Here is a 23,442-nt window from a genome sequence, read left to right as displayed (position 1 = left end):
AAAATTAGCACATCAGATTTTTTTCAATAGGACCTTTGCCTCGTACACTGCAAAGCCTGGACAGTGCTCAATTAAGGAGAAGGTATTTATTATTTTATTGTCTCTGTGTTATTCAGTGTGTGGCCCCAAGCTTATTTACTGCACAAGATTCAGCCTTTACTCTGAAGACAGAATTATTAGTTTTCTCATATTCTTTTCTATAGTGCTCATCATTATAGTATCTGAGTGCTTCTAAAATAATTAATTTATGTTCACAACACCCATGTGAGATGAGTAGGCATTACACATTTTACAGAACGGGAACTGATGAACAGAGTTTAAGGTCAGAAGCATCCACTAATTTCAGTTGCCCCAACTGAGATGCCTAGTACAGTACCTAACTTTTGAGAGTACTTAGAACTATACAGCACTTCATATGTTCAAAGCGCAGCTTCCATTGACTTCAGGTAAAGTTGTGAGTGCTCAGTACTTCTGGAAATCTGACCCCACATTCTCATACTGGTTACCCAGAAATAGAGTAGCCACCCTGTGAAAAGTCTGGTCTAAGTTACTTGACTAACTTCACACAGGAACTCTGCCACAGACAAGGATAGATCCCAATTCTCCAGAGCAGGATTCAACTCCTTAACCATAAGACCATTCCTTTCTCTTTCTGAAGTCCCCGAACTCACTCGCTTCCAACTTCTGCAACAAATGAAATAGGGGTCCTAGAGACAACAACCCTCTTCACCACAACCCTAATGTGTACATTATACACACACACACACAACCCTGATGAAAGCTTTAAAAATTATCTAACAGTTTAAAGGCCCCAACCTAAAGAGAGAAAATATAAGCTTTAACTAGTTTGTCTCTTAGTTTGTCAGTGGAAAACAGTATATCCAGATTTGCCTTTCTGAACAAAACAAAACATCCAGTCATATTACACCAAAGGCATGCCAAGTTACAGATCATGTAGAAAACCATCTGGAAAATGAATCAGACACACATCTCAGAATCTGTGTCATCTGGGCAATATAATCTGAGTAAATACAACAGCAGCTTTTCAGGAGGAATCAACAGGGAGGTTGTACAGCACCATTCTGCAATAGTAAGATTTTTTTTCCACAGAGACACTAATAAAAATGTTGCAAAAAGTAACTAAAAACAATAAAATTAGAAAAAAGGTACAGAAGAAAACTGAAAATACTCCCAAACCTGAGGTGGTATAGATGTTTAAAATATTTTCACCTCCCATTGCTCCCCCATCCCCAAAATAAGGAAGAACAACTTTTCATATATGCAACAAAGGCTTCCAAATTTGTCCTAAATATCTATGTTCCTAAAGCTGTGGAAAGAACACAGTTCTGGAAAGCTCACTGCATTTCACAAGCACAGTGTAAGCCTAAAGTAGTCTCAGCTGGGTAAGAAAAGTTACTATTTGGCCCATTTCACTAAAAACTAGCAGTCTGATTAAATTTAAATATGTTATAATTTCTGTATATTTGTTTAATACTGTAATGTACATAAGGTGTACTCCTATGAAACAAACTACACTGATGGAAAAATTTAGAGCACTGCCAGAAATACACCAATTTAAGAGAACTGTGCATTTGCAATTTCCAAGCAATTGTTTATATGTGAATCTGTTTACTAACATAGAATTCAGTCAACTGCAACTTTCACGGCTATGACTGGTATCTGACAATAAATTTCATGTATCAGAGGGGTAGCCGTGTTAGTCTGGATCTGTAAAAGCAGCAAAGAATCCTGTGGCACCTTATAGACTAACAGATGTTTTGGAGCATGAGCTTTTGTGGCACAGGATTCTTTGCTGCTTTTAATAAATTTCATATTAGCAAGCAGCAATGTTGCCTCCCCCTGCCAAGTCATGTGGATTTAGATGGCATTTAAGAGATAGTATTTCAATATTGAAATTTTTTTTCCTAATACAAACAAAATTTTAGCATCAATCAGGAGAAAAACTAATTTGGAAAGATAAAATAAAGTTGCAAGGCAGGCATTCTTCTTTGTGAATTACAGCAACTTTAGATAGCCTGACTGCAGAGCTGACACAGCTTGGGTAGAAATATCTGCTATCTTGAAAGATGTAAATGTTCACAGACTTTAGACAATTGAAAAAGTATTCAAAAGAGGTTCAAAATTAAGCTGAAAAATGTTTAAGCTTCTTAATTTTGGGGGGGGGGGCGGCGGTTACTATCAATCCATTGATTATACTAGTGGTGTTATGTTATTAAAATACATCTAGGCACCAGTTTGACAATTGCCCCATTTTTCAACCTATTTAACAAATCGAAAATGTAACTCTAATCTTTAGTTCTCTGCTACAAAAAAAGTTTAAGGAATGGAAGGTGAAGGTTTTCAGGCCAAATACATAAATAAAATTAAATAAATAAATAAATAAATAAATATACTATGGTATTTAACACTCCTCCTGCAGAGTTTCCCAATAAAATCCTAAAAGCGTGGAATGGTCCCACCACACTTTCATTTTCTACCTTTATAATTTGCTTTCCTGGAAAGCCTCTCCATTTTGTGCAAGCTACCCTGCAAATAAGTAGTATGGTCACCACCACCACCGCTGATGACTCACAAAACACAAATCCATTTTCTCAACAAGAAATGGGGTGTTATTTATGGTCTTCTCCCAAAATATCACAAGCTAAACTGGGCTCTCTTTTCAACTTCTCCCACTCCCATAGCAAACACAGACCAGTTATGGATTGCTACCCACTCTCACCCAAAACTTATGGGAAAACCCTTATGTTCTGGAACTTTAGGCTAATACTGTCATATAATGAATGGCGTAAAACTTCCTCTCACCAGCTCCCATTACATCTTCTGTGGCTGTTGTTGTTTTACAAATGCAAATCCTTGCCAATGCCATTCATCAATTAGCCTTTGCCAAATTAGTACTCCAGGAAACATCTTTGTTTTTATTTTGCCTTGCACAGATTAGCATACAGATTACTTGCTGAGATCAGTGCATAACTGACAACAGTCCAATTACTCAATGATCTGACTATTTTTTCTGCTCATGAATTTCTGCAAAAAGATTGAGTTATTTAGAAACTGAAATTATGCTTAATGTTTTGCAACTTTTTTTAATTCTGTTGACTGACCATAAAACAGAGCTCTATGAATATTATTTGCTATTTGGGCTTTGGTGGTTAGTTGTCACTGTTGAGATTAATCTCATAATATTGTTTCTGCTCCCTAAGGCATCCTGCAAACACTTTAATTGCAAACATTTGTATGTGTAAACCTAAAATATTTTGTTTCCAGAATTACTATCACACATGACTTCCAAATTACTTTCCCACAAATTCAATCACACACGTTCACAGAAAAGAAACTCAAAAGGAGCATAAGCATGGCTTTATGAAAAAGAATATTGTGCGTCAGACTATATACTGACATTTTTTGCAGTATTTGCCCGACCCTATATTGTATATACATGATCGCCTTGCATAGTGTTGGCATTGCTCTGAACTACACAAGATAGAAATGAGGCCACCAAAGTTACGGAAAGTTTAAAACCAGTTTACAGTGGATTGAGAAATTAGTCTGGAAATCATATTTAAATATGGTTCCACCTGCACCAGATTCTAACAGAGTTTAGATGATCAATATGGACAGAGTCATGCTTTGAAAATGTGCCTAATGGGCATAAAAAGTATTTAGAAAACTGAAGATCCATGCATACTGGTCTTAACTTTCTAGACGAGAACAAGCTCTACCAGAGTTTGTCACTGGTCATAAAATAGTATAAGGGAAGCAGATGGTCCAAAAGGAACAGAGGACAGATTTGTTTTCAATAAATAACAAAACAAATTATCAAATCCCAGTCCTACACATCTATTTTTCCAGAATATATACCTATTCTGCCTCAATTTCTCAGTTCTCTCTCCCTCTGCCGGTTACTTGACTCTCCTCTGAATCCCTAGATTTGTTCTACCAATCACCAACCTGACATGAAGAAAGTAGAAAGACTTTCGTGCTGACACATTAATTCACCAACTTGAAAGAACAAAACTGTCAGACACATAGATGAACATAATTTGTTGGGGAAAAGTCAACATGGTTTTTGTAAAGGGAAATCATGCCCCACCAATCTACTAGAATATTTTGAGGGAGTCAACAAGCATATGGATATGGTGTACTCAGATTTTCAGAAAGCATTTGACAAGTTCTCTCACCAAAAGCTCTTAAGCTAAGCAAGCTATCATAGGATAAAAGGGAAGGTCCTCTCATGGATTGGTAACTGGTTAAAAGATAGGAAACAAAGGATAGGAATAAATGGTCAGTTTTCAGAATGGAGAGAGGTAAATAGTGGTGTCCCCTAGGGTCTGTACTTGGACCAGTCATATTCATAAACGATCTGGAAAAAGGGGTAAACAGTGAGGCGACAAAATCCGCAGATGATACAAAATTACTAAAGATAGTCAAGTCCCAAGCAAACCATGAAGCGTTATAAAAGGATTTCTTAAAACTGGGTGACTGGGCAACATAATGGCAGATGAAATTCAGTGTTGATAAATGCAAAGTACACATTGGAAAACATAACCCCAACTATGCATATAAAATGATGGGGTCTAAATTAGCTGTTACCACTCAAGCAAGAGATCTTGGAGTCATTGTGGATAGTTCTCTGAAAACATTGACTTAATGTGCAGCGGCAGCCAAAAAAAAAATTGAAAAAATAATGTGAATCATTAATAAAGGAATAGATAAGAAGACAGAAAATATCATATTGCCTCTATATAAATCCATGGTACGCCCACTTCTTGAATACTGCATGCAGATGTGGTCACCCCATCTCAAAAAAAAGATATATTGGAATTGGAAAAGGTTCAGAAAAGGGCAACAAAAATGATTAGGGGTATGGAACGGCTTCCATATTAGGAGAGATTAATAAAACTGGGACTTTTCAGCTTAGAAAAGAGACGACTAAGGGGGGATTTGGTACAGTTTTACAAAATCATGACTGGTGTGGAGAAAGTAAATAAGGAAGTGTTATTTACTCCTTCTCATAACACAAGAACTAGAGATCATCAAATGAAATGAATATGCAGCAGGTTTAAAACAAACAAAAGTAAGTATTTTTCACACAACACACAGTCAACCTGTGGAGCTCCTTGCCAGAGAATGTTGTGAAGACCAAGACTATAACAGCGTTAAAAAAAGAACTAGATAAATTCAAGAAGGATAGGTCCATCAATGGCTATTAGTCAGGATGGGCAGGGATGGTGTCCCTACAAAAAACCTATCTAAAGATAGTTTTAATTAAAATACATTATCGCTCAAAGATCTCTCATCATGGAATAGGAATTATAAATTATAATTCTATAATATGAGACAAGATATTCATGGATTGTTTAAGAAAAGTTTTGTAAATGAGTTCCAATAGTTCATGGATTAGGGACCCAACCTTATGGGGTTTCAGGGGCATCTGTATAGATTATTTAGGTTAATCTTTCTATCTACCCAACGGGACTCAGTGCTCAGTCTAGATCAGGGGTCTCAAACTCAAATGACCACAAGGGCCACATGAGGACTAGTACATTGGCCCAAGGGCCGCATCACTGACACCCACCCCCGAATACCCCGAGCCCCATTCCACCCCTTCCATGAGGCCTTGCCCCGCCTCTTCCCACCCCTACCCTGCCCCCATTCCAACCCCTTCCCCAAGTCCCCGCCCATGCCCCACATCTTCTCCACCTCCTTCCCTGAGTGCGTGGCTCCCTGCTCCCTCCGTCCCTCCTGCAAAGTGCTAAGCGCCACCTGTCATAACCTTAGTCCCAGATTTGGACCTTAGCGTCCAAAATATGGGGGTTAGCATGAAAACCTCCAAGCTTAGTTACCAGCTTGGACCTGGTACTTGCTGCCACCACCCAAAAAATTAGAGTGTTTTGGGGCACTCTGGTCCCTCTGAGCTTGTGTCTGTGTATCTCTCCAGGAGCACCTGGAGGGGGAAGGGAAAAAGGATTATTTCCCTTTGTTGTGAGACTCAAGGGATTTGGGTCTTGGGGTCCCCAGGGAAGGTTTTTCAGAGGGACCAGAGTGCCCCAAAACACTCTAATTTTTTGGGTGGTGGCAGCAAGTACCAGGTCCAAGCTGGTAACTAAGCTTGGAGGTTTCATGCTAACCCCCATATTTTGGACGCTAAGGTCCAAATCTGGGACTAAGGTTATGACACCACCAAACAGCGGTTTGCGGTGGGAAGCGCCTAGAGGTAGGCAGAGAAGCGGGGATGCGGCATACTGGGGCGGGGAGGCGGGAGGAGGGGCGGCAGGTGAGGGGAGCTTGGTGACCACAGGAAATAACTCGGAAGGGGAGGGGGCATGGGGAGCTTGGCAGGCCACAGCAAATAACTCAACGGGCAGCGTGTTTTAGACCCCTGGTCTAGAAGAAACCATCAGAGATGCTTAGTTTTGCAGTTCTTAAACTGTGGATCCAGAGAGAACATGCTTGTTAACAGCAAAAATGATTTTAAATAAATAATATAGCGAGGTGAGAAATAACAGACCTCAACCCTATTGTCCCTCTGCAAATTTGTGTACACAGAGTCAACCCCTTACCTCTCTCTAAAAGTGCAAAGTTTCAAAAAGTGCAATGAATAGAAGATTGTTGTGGGTAGAATATATCTGGATAAGGAGAAGAAGTCTGGAGATAAATGAGAGAAGGGAGGGACAGGCAGTAGAAACAAAAGTGAAACTGTTTGAGAAGCATATTCCAGAAGTCTTGAGGTCTTTCTGCGTGTAGCCTTCATTGATTTCAGATCTACCAGACCATTCTCTCACTAGAAGGGAAAACCTATAATGACAGCAGGCCGTAAAAGAGACCCAGTTTGGGAATAAGAACCATTCAAGAAATATATGTTTGTTGATGATGTTTTAATGAAAATCACACCAGTGAACTGGTGGAAGTCACTTAAGCACTTGGATTCAGAGACTGTTGAAGTGATAATCGCACTTTTAACAGCAGTAACTTCTTCTGCTGGTGCAGAAAGAATATTTTCTTCCTTTGGACTAATTCATTCCAAATTGAGAAATCGTTTGGGACCTGAAAAAGCAGGGAGCTTGTTTTTCTTTTCCAGATTATGAACAAATGGGAAAATTAAGGTGAAGACGACTGAGTTAGCTGCAGAAACCAATATTTTAAGTTTCTCATATTGTCCTGGCTGACACAGTCGATTTAATTTTTTTTTAATATTTAACTATCTTAGTTAAAAACAATTCTAACAAACCTGATTTTAAAAAACTTGAATGTTAACCTAAATTCAAAAATTTGTATGCTTGTTTTGTTAAAATATGTTTGCTGCTGAAGAAAAAAATCCAGATTAGATAATGTTGTTGTTTTAGTTAAGTAAAACAATTTAATTGTCTTTCTGGTGATGTTCTCCTCCTAATACAGCATGGCAAGAAAATCCTCCAAATATTAATGATTAACCTGTTGAACTGGAGATAGTTCACCTCCCAATGATTTCATAAATATCTGTTTCAATTACCTTTGGTAAATTAAATAACCAGTTACTCACCTTCTGATATAGCTGTAAAACTAATCTGAAAAGTTTTCAAAATAAATCTCTTAAAAATGTATAGTGTGTACCTTCTAAAAATGAAACCTACATCTATCTCTGAGTTGTGAAGAATATTAAGATTCTAACAACCAACAAGAATGCACTTTTAAGTAGAAATCCATGATTAATTTGAGTCTTGCTGACTAGTGATTTAAATCATGAGTTAAATCAAATCCATCCTAGTTGTTTCACAGGCAGGAGCGTGTACAATTTTATCCTTCTCATTCTTTCAAGAAGGCAAAATGGAATGAGAGAGACTGCTTGGTTCATAAAGACTGGGAGAAAATGTGACTCTGGTTTAATCAGCACCTTATAATGATGAAATGTGAGGGTTCCCTGCGTGCCTGAGCTTATAGGTCTCTGGATGAAAAGATGGCAACTAAACATTATAGTTTTAAGTAAGGCATTTCTTGGATGGTTCTCTCACAGGCTCAGGAGGAACATCCTAATGATGTTTACTATTTAACTCAGCTCACAGAGGCCCAAAGAAAAGGCAGAATCTCTAGTTTAGCTTGATAAATGTCCTGAAGGAACTGGAACCTACCCTACCACCATGACAGAGGTGAACACTGCCCTCCCACAAATCCAACTTTATCCCTCACAATCCCCATGGCCATGATCTGAGCCATCCCAGCACCGTGGCCCTGCAGGCTGCCGTGAAAACAGACATAAGTCAGAGGTTTAAAACTGGCTGTGGAAGTAGACTGCTCACATGATGTTACCACTTGTGAAAGTAGAATGAATTATACTGTAAAAATAAGAATGGATTATAAAAATGTTTTATGTTCCTGTAAGCAGAAATAAGGAGTGTTGAAATATAGTTCTCAGGAAGAGAAACATTAAGGTACGAAACAATGGGTCCACTTAAGCTAATGGTGGAACATTAACTGGAGACTGGTAAAAGTTAGTAAGGAAATTAACTATGTATGTCTAGCCTTAGGTAAACTTGTCAGTTCTACTGTCTTTGTCCTCATTAAGTTAGCGCCCTTTTATCTGTATAAATAAGGTAGTGTGGGTCTTGTATGGTGCTCATATTATCTGGGTGTATTAGCAAACTGCTTTGCTATAAAACAGAGTGGTCTGACAAATTGTGAGTCCTGAGTCTAACTTTGACACACTCTTAACAACTCTGTGGACTTTGTGAAGTAGAGTGATCTATTGGATAGGGCCCTGGACTGGGAGGCAGAAGACTCTAAGTACTACTTCCAGCTCTCCCACTAACTTGCTGTGTGACATTGGCCAAGTCACTTCACCTCCCCTCCTACCCTATCTCTATCTTGTTTCTTTCGAGCAGGGACTCTCTCTCCCTGCTGTACAGTACTAAGCACAATGGGTCCGGATATCAGCTGAGGGCTCTAGCCTCAATTAAATCATAATCATATTCACACTGGAGGCACAATGCACAAACGAAATGCACAAAGACTGTGGTGCGTTGAAAGTTACTGCTTTTTAAAAGAGCATTATTAGCTGCAGGAGATGAGGGATTTAGCATGAGGCAAATATTCAAGTGTAAATGCTGTCAACAAGAAAACACCCTGCACATTTAACAAAGGAACGTATACTAGAGCACCTATTTGCATAAGCAACTCCAAGTTTTCTCTAACTTCTCTTTAATTGAAGAACTATATAGAACAATAAAACCAGATAAGCACATTTTATGAGACAGAAAACTGAAGTAACCTTTTTCAACTATAAAGTATGTCTGCAATTCTTTCCATTTATTTCCTTATTGCAAGTTTTGCTACTTTGTTCATGTATTTGCAAGATAAAAATTACAGATAGCAAATTACAAATTCTTATTCTGTGGGAAATTTTACTAATCCCATATCAAATAATACAGTGGGGTGAAGCATTTGTTCTCTTTAATTCACACATGTATAACTCCCACTGATTCTACTGGGAGTTGCATAAGCCTGTCAAGGAGAGAACAAACACAAACTCTGTGACAAAATTATATTTTATTCCTTCATTGTAATATTGTGCTACTCATTTTCCTTAAGTATATGTGTGCTTTTTTTTCTTTTAAGGAAAAGATCAGCTTACATTAAAAGTAACCTTGAGGGCTCTTTTTTGAACTAGTTTAACTTATTTAGTTAAATCTATCCCCTATTGTGGACACTTTTAAAATCAGCTTCACTCAAGTCAGTTGCAACTCAAGTGCTTGCCCACACGGCACTGGTAAACAGCCCCAGAGGGGCGTGTTTTTTAAAGTATTCTAACATGTTGTGCTCTAACTGCAATGGGTACATTTTTAAAAAGTACCCAACTCAGTTCACATAGAATTAGGTTGATGCAAACTCGGTACCTTTTTTGGGAGCATCTGCTCAGCACGTTAGTGCACTTTACAAATTACACCTCTCTGGAGTGCTTTTCCATTCAGTATAGACAAGCCCCAAGACACTGAGCATATTTAAGACACTCTTAAACCGATTCAAGAGTGTGTACACACTAGGGCATTGCACCAATTTAACTAAAGTGTTTTCCAAGCCATTTTCTTTAAATCAGTCCAGCACTGTACATGGATCAGCTCTTAGCTTCACTAATATTTCAGTTTTAGCAACATAGATAAAATGAAAAAAGCAAATGACTAAAAATTTGCTATGAATAATTAAAAGATAATTGCTTTCCAACACAATTTAGTCATATTATTGTCTGGTTCTACTACTAAAAAGAAGTGATCTGAGAAAAAAATGTGATGAAAAAAGTACAGGATGCTGTCCTAAATGTTTCACTGTTACACTGACAATCAAATAAGTGACTTGGAATGTCCAGCTAGTGAAATCCTTTTGTGAAGCTGTCCGCCTGCTAGTTCTTCCTTATTATAAACTACATCAATTTCACACCAGTAATTCCATAAACATTACACTTCAAAATGAAACGTTAGCAAAGGAGCAATAACTACCAGGTTCGGGTTATTATTGTTTGATTAGTTTTTTTTTAAAAACAGGTTTATTTGCATAACCAGTACTACCGAGTCATTTTATTGCACGGAACCTAATTTGCAAATCAGTTACAACATAGTAATAAAACAAAATTATATTTGATAATGTTTCTACTATAATAACGACCAAACAATTGCAAGTGAATGTGCATACGCAGCTATTTCAAGAAGCCTCATCTCTGAAACACTCAAAAATAGAAAAGCTCACTCTGTTGCAATTATTGTTGAAATTCTTAAACAGCCTACTTCCAGCACTAAACAGCTGCTCAAAAGTAACACTGACTTTCAGCGTCCTTTTTCTCTTGCCTTTGGCAACCACAGTGATTAGCGACAAGACTGCAAGGTGATTGGTTGGTAATGACATCATCTTATTGTTTTCTTTCAAGTGGAATAAAGGACTTGGGGTACAGATAAGCCAACAATAAATTCAGTAGGAGATGCATCTCTGTGCCCTCTGCCTTAATTATTATGTCTTCTAGAAGATAATTTCTGTTTATAGTATAAACGTCTATTTTATTTAGCTAATGTCATCTTCTCCCCTTGCTTTTTTTTAAAGTCCCAATCCACTGTAAAAGAGGTCTATATACCACTGTGCTTATGTCACAGTGGAAATATTTGCAAATACAATTACCTTGGTCATTTATCCCTCCACAATTCATCATTTTCATGTCTCAGGTATATTTGTTTAATAAATATGCTTTGATAGAAAGAAGTGTTTTGCATGTCAGAATGATTTAAACTAGTAGCTGTTAAAATAACTGCCAGCATATATGATCTAACCAAAAAGGGCTGACACTTTTAACAGTACTGCAAACACAGTAAAGTGCAAACACATTACTATAAAGTTCAACTTTATTGACATAGGTGCAACTGCAAAAGAGTCAGTCAGATTTGTTTAAGGACACTAATAACAATCCTGGGAAATCTAAACAACTACATGCAATAGTTCTTTAAACTACTTTACTAGTTCAATATAGGCCCCAATTCTCAATACACTAAATCCCCTTTACATCACTCTAGCACAGTGTTTCCCAGACTTGGGATGCTGCTTGTGTAGGGAAAGCCCCTGGCGGGCTGAGCTGGTTTATCTGCTGTACCCACAGGTTGGGCCGATCGCGGCTCCCACTGGCCGCAGTTCGCTGCTTCGGGCCAATGGGGGCTGCAGGAAGTGGTGGCCAGTAAGTCCCTTGGCCCGCGCCACTTCCAGCAGCTACCATTGGCCTGGAGCAGCGAACCACGGCCAGTGGGAGCAGCAATCAGCCGGACCTGCGAACGGGGCAGGTAAACAAACCGGCTCAGCCCGCCAGGTGCTTTCCCTACACAAGCAGCGTCCCAAGTTTGGGAAACACTGCTCTAGAGGTCTAAAGACGTTTTAAAGTGGGCGTACAGTGGTATTAAAGGGCCTCACTATAAATAAGAATCAGGCCTATAGTGCCCTGACAACTTTACTGCTCATCCTTCCTTGTGTTGCATCTTAGATTGTAACTGATGAACCAAATGCTAACGAAAGACTAGGAAATAACAAACATTTTTAACATGGTTAAACCTCCCATGAAGCTGAATTTCCGTACTAAGCAAAAACATGTTCTTGGCTTATTGTAAATCACCCAAAATGTCATTAAATAAAATCTTTTCCCTGAGAGGGAGGGGGAGGGAGGAAAAAAAAAACAAAGAAAAAACTTCAGTGGGTGAACCTTCCTGCAGAATGGTTATTACACAGCAGTCAGAGCCAAACACAGCTCATTTTTTTACTGATACCAGTACTGACACTCTCTATCACACCAGGTCCCCAAAAAGAATTGAACAGCTGTAGCAATTGCTTTCCCTTGCAGCTATGAAGATCAGTATCCCCACAGAACTCATTTCCCCCCAAATGATTTCTTGTAAATTATTTTTCCACTAGAGCAAACAAGTAAAGTGAGTTGCATACATCTGGAAAACCAGTATTTTAATATTTGTTTCATCTGGCCATTAAGGAGAGCTGTGAGAAGCTGTATGAAGATCTGTTTCTGCTTGATAAAAGCATCAAGCTAGTTGAAATGTTGATCTGTAATTTTAAATGTGCCAGCGGCCTCAGAATCTGTATATGGTTCTTAAGTGAAAGTGAAATAAAAATGATGATAGACAGGTATAGATGGGATGAGGAAGCTCCAATAATTTGACCTTGATTATGCTTGAAGTAGAGGCATAAGAAGTCAAAGCTATTTTTGCTTTTTAAAAAAATTACTATGCATTATACACATGCATGCATGTATTTCTCTCTGCAAAATCAAATAGTTAGACGAGAAAGTAAGAAAAAGATCAGAGGAATTTTAATTACCTACAGTGGAAAACTGCCCAGAAGGCAAGCAATTTTGCATGAGTCTAGCTAAGATGAATAGTGTCTAATTCCTCAGACAATTTTATTTGCCCCATTTGGCATACCAGGTATGTGGTCAGTCAGCTGTTTTCCAGGATTATACAACAAACTGATTAGATAAGAGTACCTGACTGATGTGCAGTAAAATTACTTTTATGAACAGGTTTATTTCTTCACTGGCATGTAATGAACAGCTATTTGATAATTGTTATTGCCACTTCTATACAGTATTATAGGGCTATATTTCATTTGTTCTCCCTTTGTAAGCAAAATTAAATCTTGAGCATAAAAGCCAGTATTTGTCAGTTACACACAATTATATTCCAGCACTAAAGCAAAACTAAAGAATCAATTTCTGGCAAGAATATGTTTCAGGAAAGAGAACACATTTGGAATCCCTGTTCAAAATTGGGAAATGGGACACTAAATGTGACGTAGTTCATTTGTCAACGACACAAAACAAAAATGAAAAAAGGAACCTATTAGACCAGGGGTCTGCAACCTTTCAGAAGTGATGTGCCAAGTCTTCATTTATTCACTCTAATTTAAGGTTTTGCGTGCCAGTAATACATTTTAACCGTTTTAGAAGGCCTATTTCTGTAAGTCTATAATATATAATTAAACTATTGTTGTATGTAAAGTAAATAAGGTTTCAAAATGTTTAAGAAGCTTCATTTAAAATTAAATTAAAATGCAGAGCCCTCCGGACCAGTGGCCAGGACCTGAGCAATGTGAGTGTCACTCAAAATCAGCTTGTGTGCCGTCTTTGGCACCCGTGCCATAAGTTGCCTACCCCTGTATTAGACTCTACACCAATGAACCATCAGTAAAGAAGCCGTGAGTTAGTAGATACATTATAAAAATAATTTTAACAAATAAAAATGCAGTGATTTAGTCAGCCCTATGAATAACTAGAAAACTTGATTTAAGAAAAAATAAAAAAAGATTCCATTCAGAGCCAATCTTCACTGTAACAAACACACTACAGATTTTCCATTACGTATAAATATTCAGTACAGAGCACTGGTGCAATGTAGATGTGTTAACCAACCACAATATTGTTTATTTTTTGTGGAGCACCAGGGATAAGTTAGGCACTTTACTGACAAGCATGAAAATAAGGGGCCAAATTCAAAGTATGTTCAGTGGTGTAATTCCTCACACTCAGACTAACTTACACCTAACAACATCCTTTTAGCAATATTTAAGGAAATCTGAGTAAATTACGGACAGAAAAATGAAGTGAACATGTAAGTGAAAGTGGCTCGTTATAGCTATTTACGCCATCCTACTAGAAGTTTTTTCTTGGTACATTCTCTTCCTTTGGTCCCTTGATATGCAAGTTTCACCCACTAAGACTTCCTTTCACTCAGTGGGTCAAATTCAGAGGTGATGCAAGTGCTATGTTGTAAAAGGGGTATAAACCTCAATACGTCTAATTGGTACCCTAAGAGAACATAAATTAGTGCAAGGAACACTGAGGAAGCCAAAGTGTAAGTAATGTCACTTTAGACTTCTTACCAGAATCTAGCCCAAGATTCCGGCCCCACAGAACTGAAAATCCAAACCACAGCATCTGCCTAAGTAGGTGTTGAACCAACATAGATATAACTCAAACTTCAAGGAATTCACATTATTTATAAAGTTCATACAAAAGCATCCAATGAAAACTGCGTTAAAGCTTCTGCACTTTCTAGAAGTGTGCAAGTTACTTCAGAAGATCAACCAACTAACTCAAAAACATTGTTAAGATAATTTTCTCAAGACTCTTGCTCCTGTTTAATTCACCACTAGTAGGCACGAACTACTGCCTAAATTCTTTGATGTACCTGACGTTTTTGAAAGTTACACTGTTTAAATATTTTTTGGCAAGGACAAATGGTATTAGCCCAAGAAGGCATCCCAATATGATAGGGTGGATTAAAAAAAGTGTTATCTTTGTAATGTAAGGAGATGAAGAATCAAGATAAATTAATATTATATACTAAGACCCAAGACAAAAACATTAGACCAAACTTCTGTGATACTGAGTTTGCGTGATCTTGATCGTTTGTGAACACCTCAAGTCCCCAAGCCTTCTGAGCTGCATATTGGCAGTGATTTTATTTTCAATTGTAATTATTTTAATGACCTCATTAGAATCGGTAAAGCTTTGTTTCAGTTAACAGAGAGAACCAGCCTTCACTTTTGAGAAGAAAAATATGTGGATTAATGCAATAAAAATACGTGGATTAATGCAATAAAAATACAATTAAAAGACAGAAAAAGAAAAGTTTTATTCATCTCACAAGGTGATGTCATAATGAGGGGTCTGAGCATTCTGTGATTTGGCAGCAGGACTTGTTAGAGACCGCCAGCTACACACAAAAGCTATTTAAAATCTAGAACACCAGATTCTCTTGTCAGCATCTGCTTAGGCTAGTATCAGTGCTCAGCATTAGGACCAATGGTCAGACGCTGACCAGTCTCACATTGTACAGTAAAACCTCAGAGTTACGAACACCAGAGTTACAAACTGACCAGTCAACCACACATCTCATTTTAAACTGGAAGTATGCAATCAGGCAGCAGCGGAGATAGACGAAAAAAATTCAAAAGCAAATTCAGTACAGTACTGTTAAACTACTAAAAAAAATAAAGGGAAAGCAGCATTTTTCTTCTGCCTAGTACAGTTTCAAAGCTGTATTAAGCCAGTGTTCAGTTGCAAATTTTTGAAAGAACCACCATAATGATTTGTTCAGACTCAGAACATTTCAGAATTACGAACAACCTCCATTCCCTTAGTGTTTGTAACGCTGAGGTTCTACTGTAATACCACCACATGCTCTACTAAAAACAAAAAGTTACTAAACCAGTGGGGAGAACAATCTGTCAGTGCGGCTACTACTTGGCATATTCAAAATGCCCTTCTAAATCCAGTCATGCTACACTTCATGATTCTATTTTTAATCTTCCCTGTATGAATGGCAACACAGCCACCTACGATTAGCAACTGACATCCTTTATGGTGTTAACATCAGGTACTCATGTTAAAGAAGTAGTCAAAAGAAAATCAAGGGCTAATAGCTAAATAATGCAGACTACATTTGTGCCTGTGACGTCAATATACTTTATGACAACCCCTTTAGTGAATCCACATCACAAAACAAACCCAAGTCGTCAACTACAGAGGCTCATGTGTGTGGATTCTTCATTTCTGGAAACATTCTAATGGGTCACAGTATGATTCTTGGACATTAGACACACAGGCACAAAGATCAAAATTAGGTTCTCTTGGAATTCCACAACCGACTTCACATTTTGAAGACACAGAATTATGAGTGTTAACATGTTATCAGCAAAGCAGAGTTCACTGAAAATTATTTTACCCTTTGTGAAGGAACTAGCTTTGAAGGATTGCAGAGTTTCAGGAGCCATGATCAGAATTTATCATCAACAGCCACAAAAAATACATTGCTTCAGTAACGACGTGGCTTTTATAGTAAAAATCCATATTTCAAAATTGGAGAGTCTTTGAATTATCTATTTCTGTGAGTGTTCCATTGTTTATTTCATAAATAATATAATTAATTAAATGAGGATGAGGTCAGGATTATAAAAACACCTATACTACTAAGAAGAGGTTTCATAGTTCAAACTAAGTTTCTGGACCAGATCCTTATCTTCAAGGGAGTTAAACTGCTAATTTAAGACATCTGAAGGTATTTCCCAGTGTGTACAGAACAGGGTTAAATATGCCTCTATAGAACACTGAATTCCATTTCTGCAGAGATACGGCTGAATTTATAGAATGTCAAAATACGACTGTCAAGGGACAAGGTGAAGGCTACAAAATATTAATGAGGTAAAATTTACATGTGTATATTTTAAAACATGTTATATTCTATGAAAACAAATGAGAAAGTTAGGGGAGATATTTATGTGCTATTTTTTCTTTCATGTATTTCCATCTTCCTCCTATCCCCTCATTTTGGAGCCAAATCATTTTTGATGCAAGTTGCCAGTGTCTCTCAGTTTTGTGTTCTTCACATATATGAAAAATTGCTTTAGACTGTTAATTATTTTGCTTTTGTTTACTTGCATTCTAACACATATTAACACATACTTTTTTAATAGTTATATCAAGCTCACTTTGCTTGACAGTGGAATACTTTCTGGAAGCAGATTTAAAAAAAAAAAACCCACAAAAATCATCATTTAATGGTTACCTAAGTCTAAATACACATACTGCACCTCCTCTGTGTTCTTTGTCTACTTTTCAGTTTTCAATGCTAGAAAAAGATTTTTTTTACATTTATTTATTTATTTTACAAACAGTAAGTTTGAAGTTTTCTAGACCATGAGTTCTTAACCTGAGGGTCACGTACACCATCCCTTTTTATGGTAGGGTGTCCTGAATTTTATTTTTCCCCCCTGCTGTAACACAGGACGTTGGTATGGAAAAGATGCAAAGCACTGACCTTGACAAATGATCAATCACACAAAACAATGTCAGTTGTGCCGTAATCTTTTTTTTTAACAAACAAGTTTTACAAAACCCCCATATGTACCTAGCAGAATCTCAAATGCACCCCTATGTCAAGCATCCAATTGATAAATGGGTCCCTACTTCAGGTAGCATGATCTTCAGAGAAGAAACCACTTATTTATACTTAACCTACAATACAAAATTCCAAAGTAAATGCAATTAAACCTGCAGTCAAATCAATGCATTGTGGAATAGGCCACTGTACACTTTTTATAGCTCTCCCAAGCTTAACAGAGATAATCTCTCTGCTTTTTGTCAACCACTATCTTTAGCTTGAATTTTGAAGTGCTTTTAAGAAGAGTCAATCTGATATAAAAGGTAAGTTGGAGAGTAGATAAAATACTATTTCACTACATTACAAAAAAAATCTTTTGACTTTTATCTTAAAGCAGTAAGCAGTGAATATTGGCAGATATCAAGTATAATAGTGATAAGTGGTTTTTAAACACTGAAAAGGAAGTTTTGTGGCCCATCTTCATTGGCTGAGTACCTATGAGCTTCTTAGGGGATGGACCTAATATACACCAGAGATGAAAGAGTCCTTAGTTTGTCAAGGACTCCATGTCAGTTTCCTACCAAAGAGCAGAAAGAGGTACATGCTCCTCTGAATCCTTGAGCACATACGAAAAATCAGAAATGTTTGTTTTCCTGGACACCGGAAGTTAAAAATGCATTGTTCAGTTTTTCCTTTTGGGAGACTATGAAGTCACTCATGAAGAGTGCCTAAGGGATTTCAGAGCACAAGTCCCATTTGTACACTTAAATTCCAGCGGCACTTTTGAAATTTTCCCTCTATAAACCTTAGATACAGCAAACTGAGAAAGAGTAATTAATCCAACACATAAACTGAGATCCAGTATGCAAAAGTAAATTGGCTGCACCAAAATAATGGCAGAGATGAAGCACAGAATTAAATTTTAGACTTACGTTTCTCATCATCAGCATGTACTAGAGATGCTGCTCTGGACAAAACATCCAATGGAGTCTCCATTCCTTGCAGGATCCTGTAATATAAAAGAGCCAGGTTTTCTAAGAGTTTCATAAAATTATGTTTATAAGAAGAGGTGAGACGTTGTTTTGTCATTAGATAACAAATCTGTAACTCCCTATCATATAAACAACAAACATCACCATATAAACTACTGTAAGACAGGGAAAAGGAAACATCGCTTTCAGAAACATTATACCATCACATATAGAATAAATAAGGCTGGCTTCAATTATATATTAATACCAGGGAACAGCCACCATTTTATTAACATGAACTCAATCATAAGGACACATGCCTTTTACTTCAAGATGCCTCTGCTCAGGGAATCTGAGTTCCATCCCTGTGAGGTAGGCAACTATAATTATCTTCATTTTACAGATGGAGAATTTGAGGTACAGAAAAGTTAAGTGACTTACTTGCCTAATATCAAACCAAGTCTGTGGCAGAACTGAAATAGACCCAAGGTCTCCTGAATCCCATTCCTGTGCTTTACCCACAAGATCATCCTTCCACACATCCAGTCCAGATGTGACTGCATTTCAGTACTAGGGGAAGTGATACGCACATCTATGCTTTGGGTGAAACTTGACAGTGATCCTGTCCGTCTCTCCTCACTCTTTCCCAAACCCTCTCTTTTATCCTTTCTCCTGTGATCTTTTAAAAGTCATACAACCAAACAAGCAACCTAGTATCTAAACAGTCCGTCATCCTGCCAGCTGGGCATTTATGCAAGTGTCAGGTTCTGCAGAAGAGTGAAATACCTTATGACTGAAAAAAAAAAAATCAAAAAGGAACTGGAGAAAAGAACCAAGGAAGTCAGATGTTTACTGACCTCTGAACACTTCAACATTAAGTTCACACTGGATTGCTTTTTGTGGCCCTTTCTTCCTCCCGCTGCCTTCCTCCCATCCCAGTCAACCGCAACATAAAACATTAAAAGACGCAATTTGTTTGAAGAAGGGAAAAAAAGTTAATAGGTCCGATCATTTACAGAAGTTTTACATCAGTGTGGCTCCACTGACATCAAAGGAATTAGACCCCTAATTCACACTTGTCCAAGTGAAAGAGGAACACATCCAAAGATGGGAAGCCACCAAGACATTTTTATTCTATCAAAGATATATTTAAAAAATAAAGTCATCTACCAATTAATATTGAGAATATGTACAGTTGTATAATCAGATCCAAAATTTTGTATTTCCCTCTTTGGATGTTACTTTCATAAATATACACTGATATAAATCTTCAGCACACAAGCCAACATTCAGTGTATGGGGATTTCCTTAACTGCCTTCTGCAGAGCTTCCTGCACCTGAATAGATGGCCCCCTGGACTGACCTGGTATGGCAATTCTTATATTCCTTTAAAAGGTAAGATTGAAAATTCCTAAATTTAATCTGAAAATTCCTTGTGGAAAGGACTGTGATGTACCTGCCTAGCACGACTGTGAGCACTGTAAAATAGTACTTCTAGATACACACAGATTAATACAGTCCATCCAACAGAAATATTATGAAAAAACCTGTTAACGTTTCACTTTAAACAGCTCAATATTAGAAGTGTCTTCAAAACTGAAAAAGAAAGTTTCAATATAAATAAAACACAGAGGTATGAAAGAGAAAACTAACGTGATTAAGACAGTTATCAATTAAGAGAGTTCATTCACAAGCCAGCTGTAGATAACAGCTCCGTTTTTAATAAGAGGGCAGGCAGCAGTACTAAGTAAACAAAAGGAGAGTAAAAAGTCCAGGCTGTTAACAATTCCTATTGATTTTTCAGAAAGCAGAGTGTGATCCCACTGCAAGAATCCTTTTAATTTTAAAATATCATTTCCAATCCTGATCAAAGCAGGGGGGTGGCAGCAAGCAAAATCTCAGACACATGTATACAGGCTTAACCACAAACATGTATTGGGGAGTAGTTTTCCCTGACTTTACTAATAAATCTCTCTGCTCTCCCACTCCCTGCCTAAATAATGTCAAAGACTATAAAAACCAACCTAAAGTTTTTAAAGTATTAAGGGAAGGAGTGGGAAGGAAAACGCTTTCTGTTATAAATATTTACTTTTTAAAGCCTCTAGTACGTATTTTCAATGGAAGCGTCAGAGTCCAGTCCTGCCCCCACTGATTTCACAGGAAGGAGGAAAATATCTGAAAACAACTAAGTACACTAGTTTAAAATGAAGAAATGGATTCTCATCCTCTAGAGAGGGTGAGAATGAGGGCAAGGGCAGGATAGCTCAGCGGTTTGAGCATTGGCCTGCTAAACTCGGTTGTGAGTTCAATCCTTGAGGGGGCTACACTTTGCCATCACACTTTGGCAGTACTTTGTATATAGTCAATTTCTCTCTTTCTGCTCTGTCAGTCTGTGTGTCTCAATCACACAACAAAGGGGAAAAAACACTCTGATAGATTAAAAAAAGTGTGATTGTAAAACTGTAAAAATTAGCAAGGTGACTCAGGACCATAAGTAAAGCTACTTTCAATTTTTTATATACATCAGCTAGACTTCATGACAATGACCTACAGACACATCACATTCAAACCTCACAGTTTTAACTTCACATTCCTCAGATTTATAATTTGTACTCATCCATATGACACTCACCAGTAAATAATCTGATGACTAAACTACCATGGCTGTTAAATGTAAAAGATAAAGTGTCTGAGGTGTCACGGGATTCCAAATTCTTGATAATAAAGGAGCTGTAGAATTCAGTAGACAGATTCTGAGACTTTTTCAAGGCTACATATAATCAGTTAGGGCCTGGTTCTCATTCAGTTCTCACTGTAACCTGAATTACTACCATCTTTTTGGCTGAATGTATGCTTAAAAGAATTTTAGTGGCCTATGTGAAATAAGCTGGTGATCTCTCCAGAGCCTAACGTAGTGGATGACAATGAGATGTCACTTTTACTGAGAGTTTGTTCTGTGAAAACAAAGAGCAAACGGGCATGGAAATGTGAATACTACCCTCTTTCCTCCCAGAGATGGTCCCCCCAAGTCAAGGTTGAGACACGTTGGCACATTCCTACATTCAGGGGGAAACATTTTTTTAATTGTTGTTTTCTCTCAATGTCAGCTAGATCAATACATTTTCAGCATTCAATCACACTTTTCTGGAAGTGGAAGATACAACTAAGTATGCTTTTCCTGATTTTTTTCATAAAGGCAGTAAATTTGGCTTCAGAAATGCTCAGCAATAAATGAGGCATCCTCGTGAATCATACATGAATGATTTGGATTCCGTAGCAAATCACTCTCAATTTAAATATTTAATAAAACTGAATGGGTAATAACTGATGGCTGATTTTAGGCCAATAATTTCCCATTTTCCTTGCATTGTTTTTTCCCCACTACAACATTTATCATCTCTCCCCCTCTTCCAACACTAATCAATGCCATGATAGATTAAACTATTACTACAGCACATAAACAATTAAAAGAAAGTTAACAAGATAGAATTGTTGATAATTTGATCAATCTAATGAATCCATCAGACAGATCAATTTCTGGGAGTAAGCAATGGCTCCTTGTAAGTTACCTTGGTGGGTAAATGTCATGTAAAATATTAGGATCAAGTATGTTTTTTTTACAATGTACATTACCATTTCTGGTGTTTGAACAAAATAAATATACAGATAATATTTTGACAATGCGTGTTCCAGATTATAGACTAGACCTTCTAACCTGCTATTCATGTGGTCACTGGATAGATACCTAAGACCCTCTTGGTTCTTTGCAAGTTAATTAATATAAAATTAGAAGATGAGACATGTACATTTTAATAACTAACATTCGTAATTCTTGTGCTGGACCAGAAATGCCCTAATGGTGCAATTCATCAGTTACACAATCCCTTGTATTTAAGCTTCTCAATTTGTCTTGCATCATTTTCTTCTTTTGATGTGCACGTTCCCCCTTTAATAAGGTAACTTTTTTAAAAGGAAACTATTAAGAACTATGTTTGAAGTATAAGCCAACAAAAACAATGTAATTCAAAGTAAAGCTGAAATTCCATTCTTATAGTGCCCTATTTTTGCAAGATATTGCAGCTCACTTTCTGTAACATAATGCACTGATCTGACCCCTGCAATACATAGTCACAACAAGGTGAATTTAAAAAAACTCTTTCTTAGTAGGGAACTTTCAACTTTATCGGAAAGCAATCTACTTAGCCTTCCCATTTTTTCCCAATGTATTTTATTTGCTATTTATCAAAAGGTATGCATGTTTAAAGAAGAAAGTCCTCCCACCTCAGGGCCCTGCTTTTCTTATTTGATCCTACAACACAGTCTGAAAGGTCTGATTACACTAAGAAATTCACCAAACTCTACCAGCTCTCTATTAGCCACGCTTGAAACCATTTGGACTCATCTACACTACCACTTAAACTGCTTTCAGGTCCACATGTTTTAGTTCAGTGCCATAGTGCAGATGCTTCCACCATTGACTGAAGGGATTTTTCCACTGATGCAAGTAATCCACTGCTCCAAGCACTGACCTAGCCATATCTACACTGGGGGTTAGGTTGGCTTAATCTATGCCCTCAGGGTGTGAATTCACACCCTCTGATTGATGTAGCTAGACTGATCTACATTTTAAGTATAGATCAGGGCTCAGTGTTGAGAATCACTGACATCATCTGGTCAAATTTCCTTAGGTAGATGGATGTATAGTCTACTGAGTGCCTAACAGAATCAGATCTAGAATGCTGCGTTTATGACCTCCAATATTTTCCATGCCAACAGACTGATCCCAAATGCAGGTTTGGGATTTCATTAATGGACTGATCAAAAAGAGAAGCTAGGATAAAAAAAACTTCTTAACAACAAATTTCCTCAATAGCAGGCAAAAAGGAAAATATAGGCCAAGAAAATTTGTAGAGAAATGTTATACATTTTAAGACTAGAAGGACCATTATGGCCAGATTTGATAGATTCTAGGGCCAAAGAGGCCATTAATCTAACCTCCTGCATAATAAAGGCAGGCCATAGAATTTCATCCAGAGTTTCCCAGTACTGGTTCTCAAACTGGGAGT

At 37.5% G+C, this 23,442-nt stretch overlaps 1 protein-coding gene across 2 annotated transcripts in view; it reads right to left on the bottom strand.

The window, feature by feature from the left end:
- The window catches only part of VGLL4 (vestigial like family member 4), a 146,223-nt gene that overhangs the window by 119,039 nt on the left and 3,742 nt on the right, over positions 1 to 23,442 (bottom strand). For both annotated transcript variants that reach the window (XM_050957898.1, XM_050957897.1), the window contains exon 2: positions 18,338 to 18,414. In XM_050957898.1, the coding sequence (XP_050813855.1) occupies positions 18,338 to 18,401 (64 nt within the window). In that variant the 5' untranslated portion in view covers positions 18,402 to 18,414. The remainder of the gene's footprint in view (positions 1 to 18,337; positions 18,415 to 23,442) is intronic.

Source organism: Gopherus flavomarginatus, chromosome 6 (assembly GCF_025201925.1).
Source record: "Gopherus flavomarginatus isolate rGopFla2 chromosome 6, rGopFla2.mat.asm, whole genome shotgun sequence".
NCBI lineage: Eukaryota > Metazoa > Chordata > Testudines > Testudinidae > Gopherus > Gopherus flavomarginatus.
The sequence above is the reverse complement of the archived record's forward strand: the minus strand, read 5'-3'. Positions and strand labels throughout refer to the sequence as shown.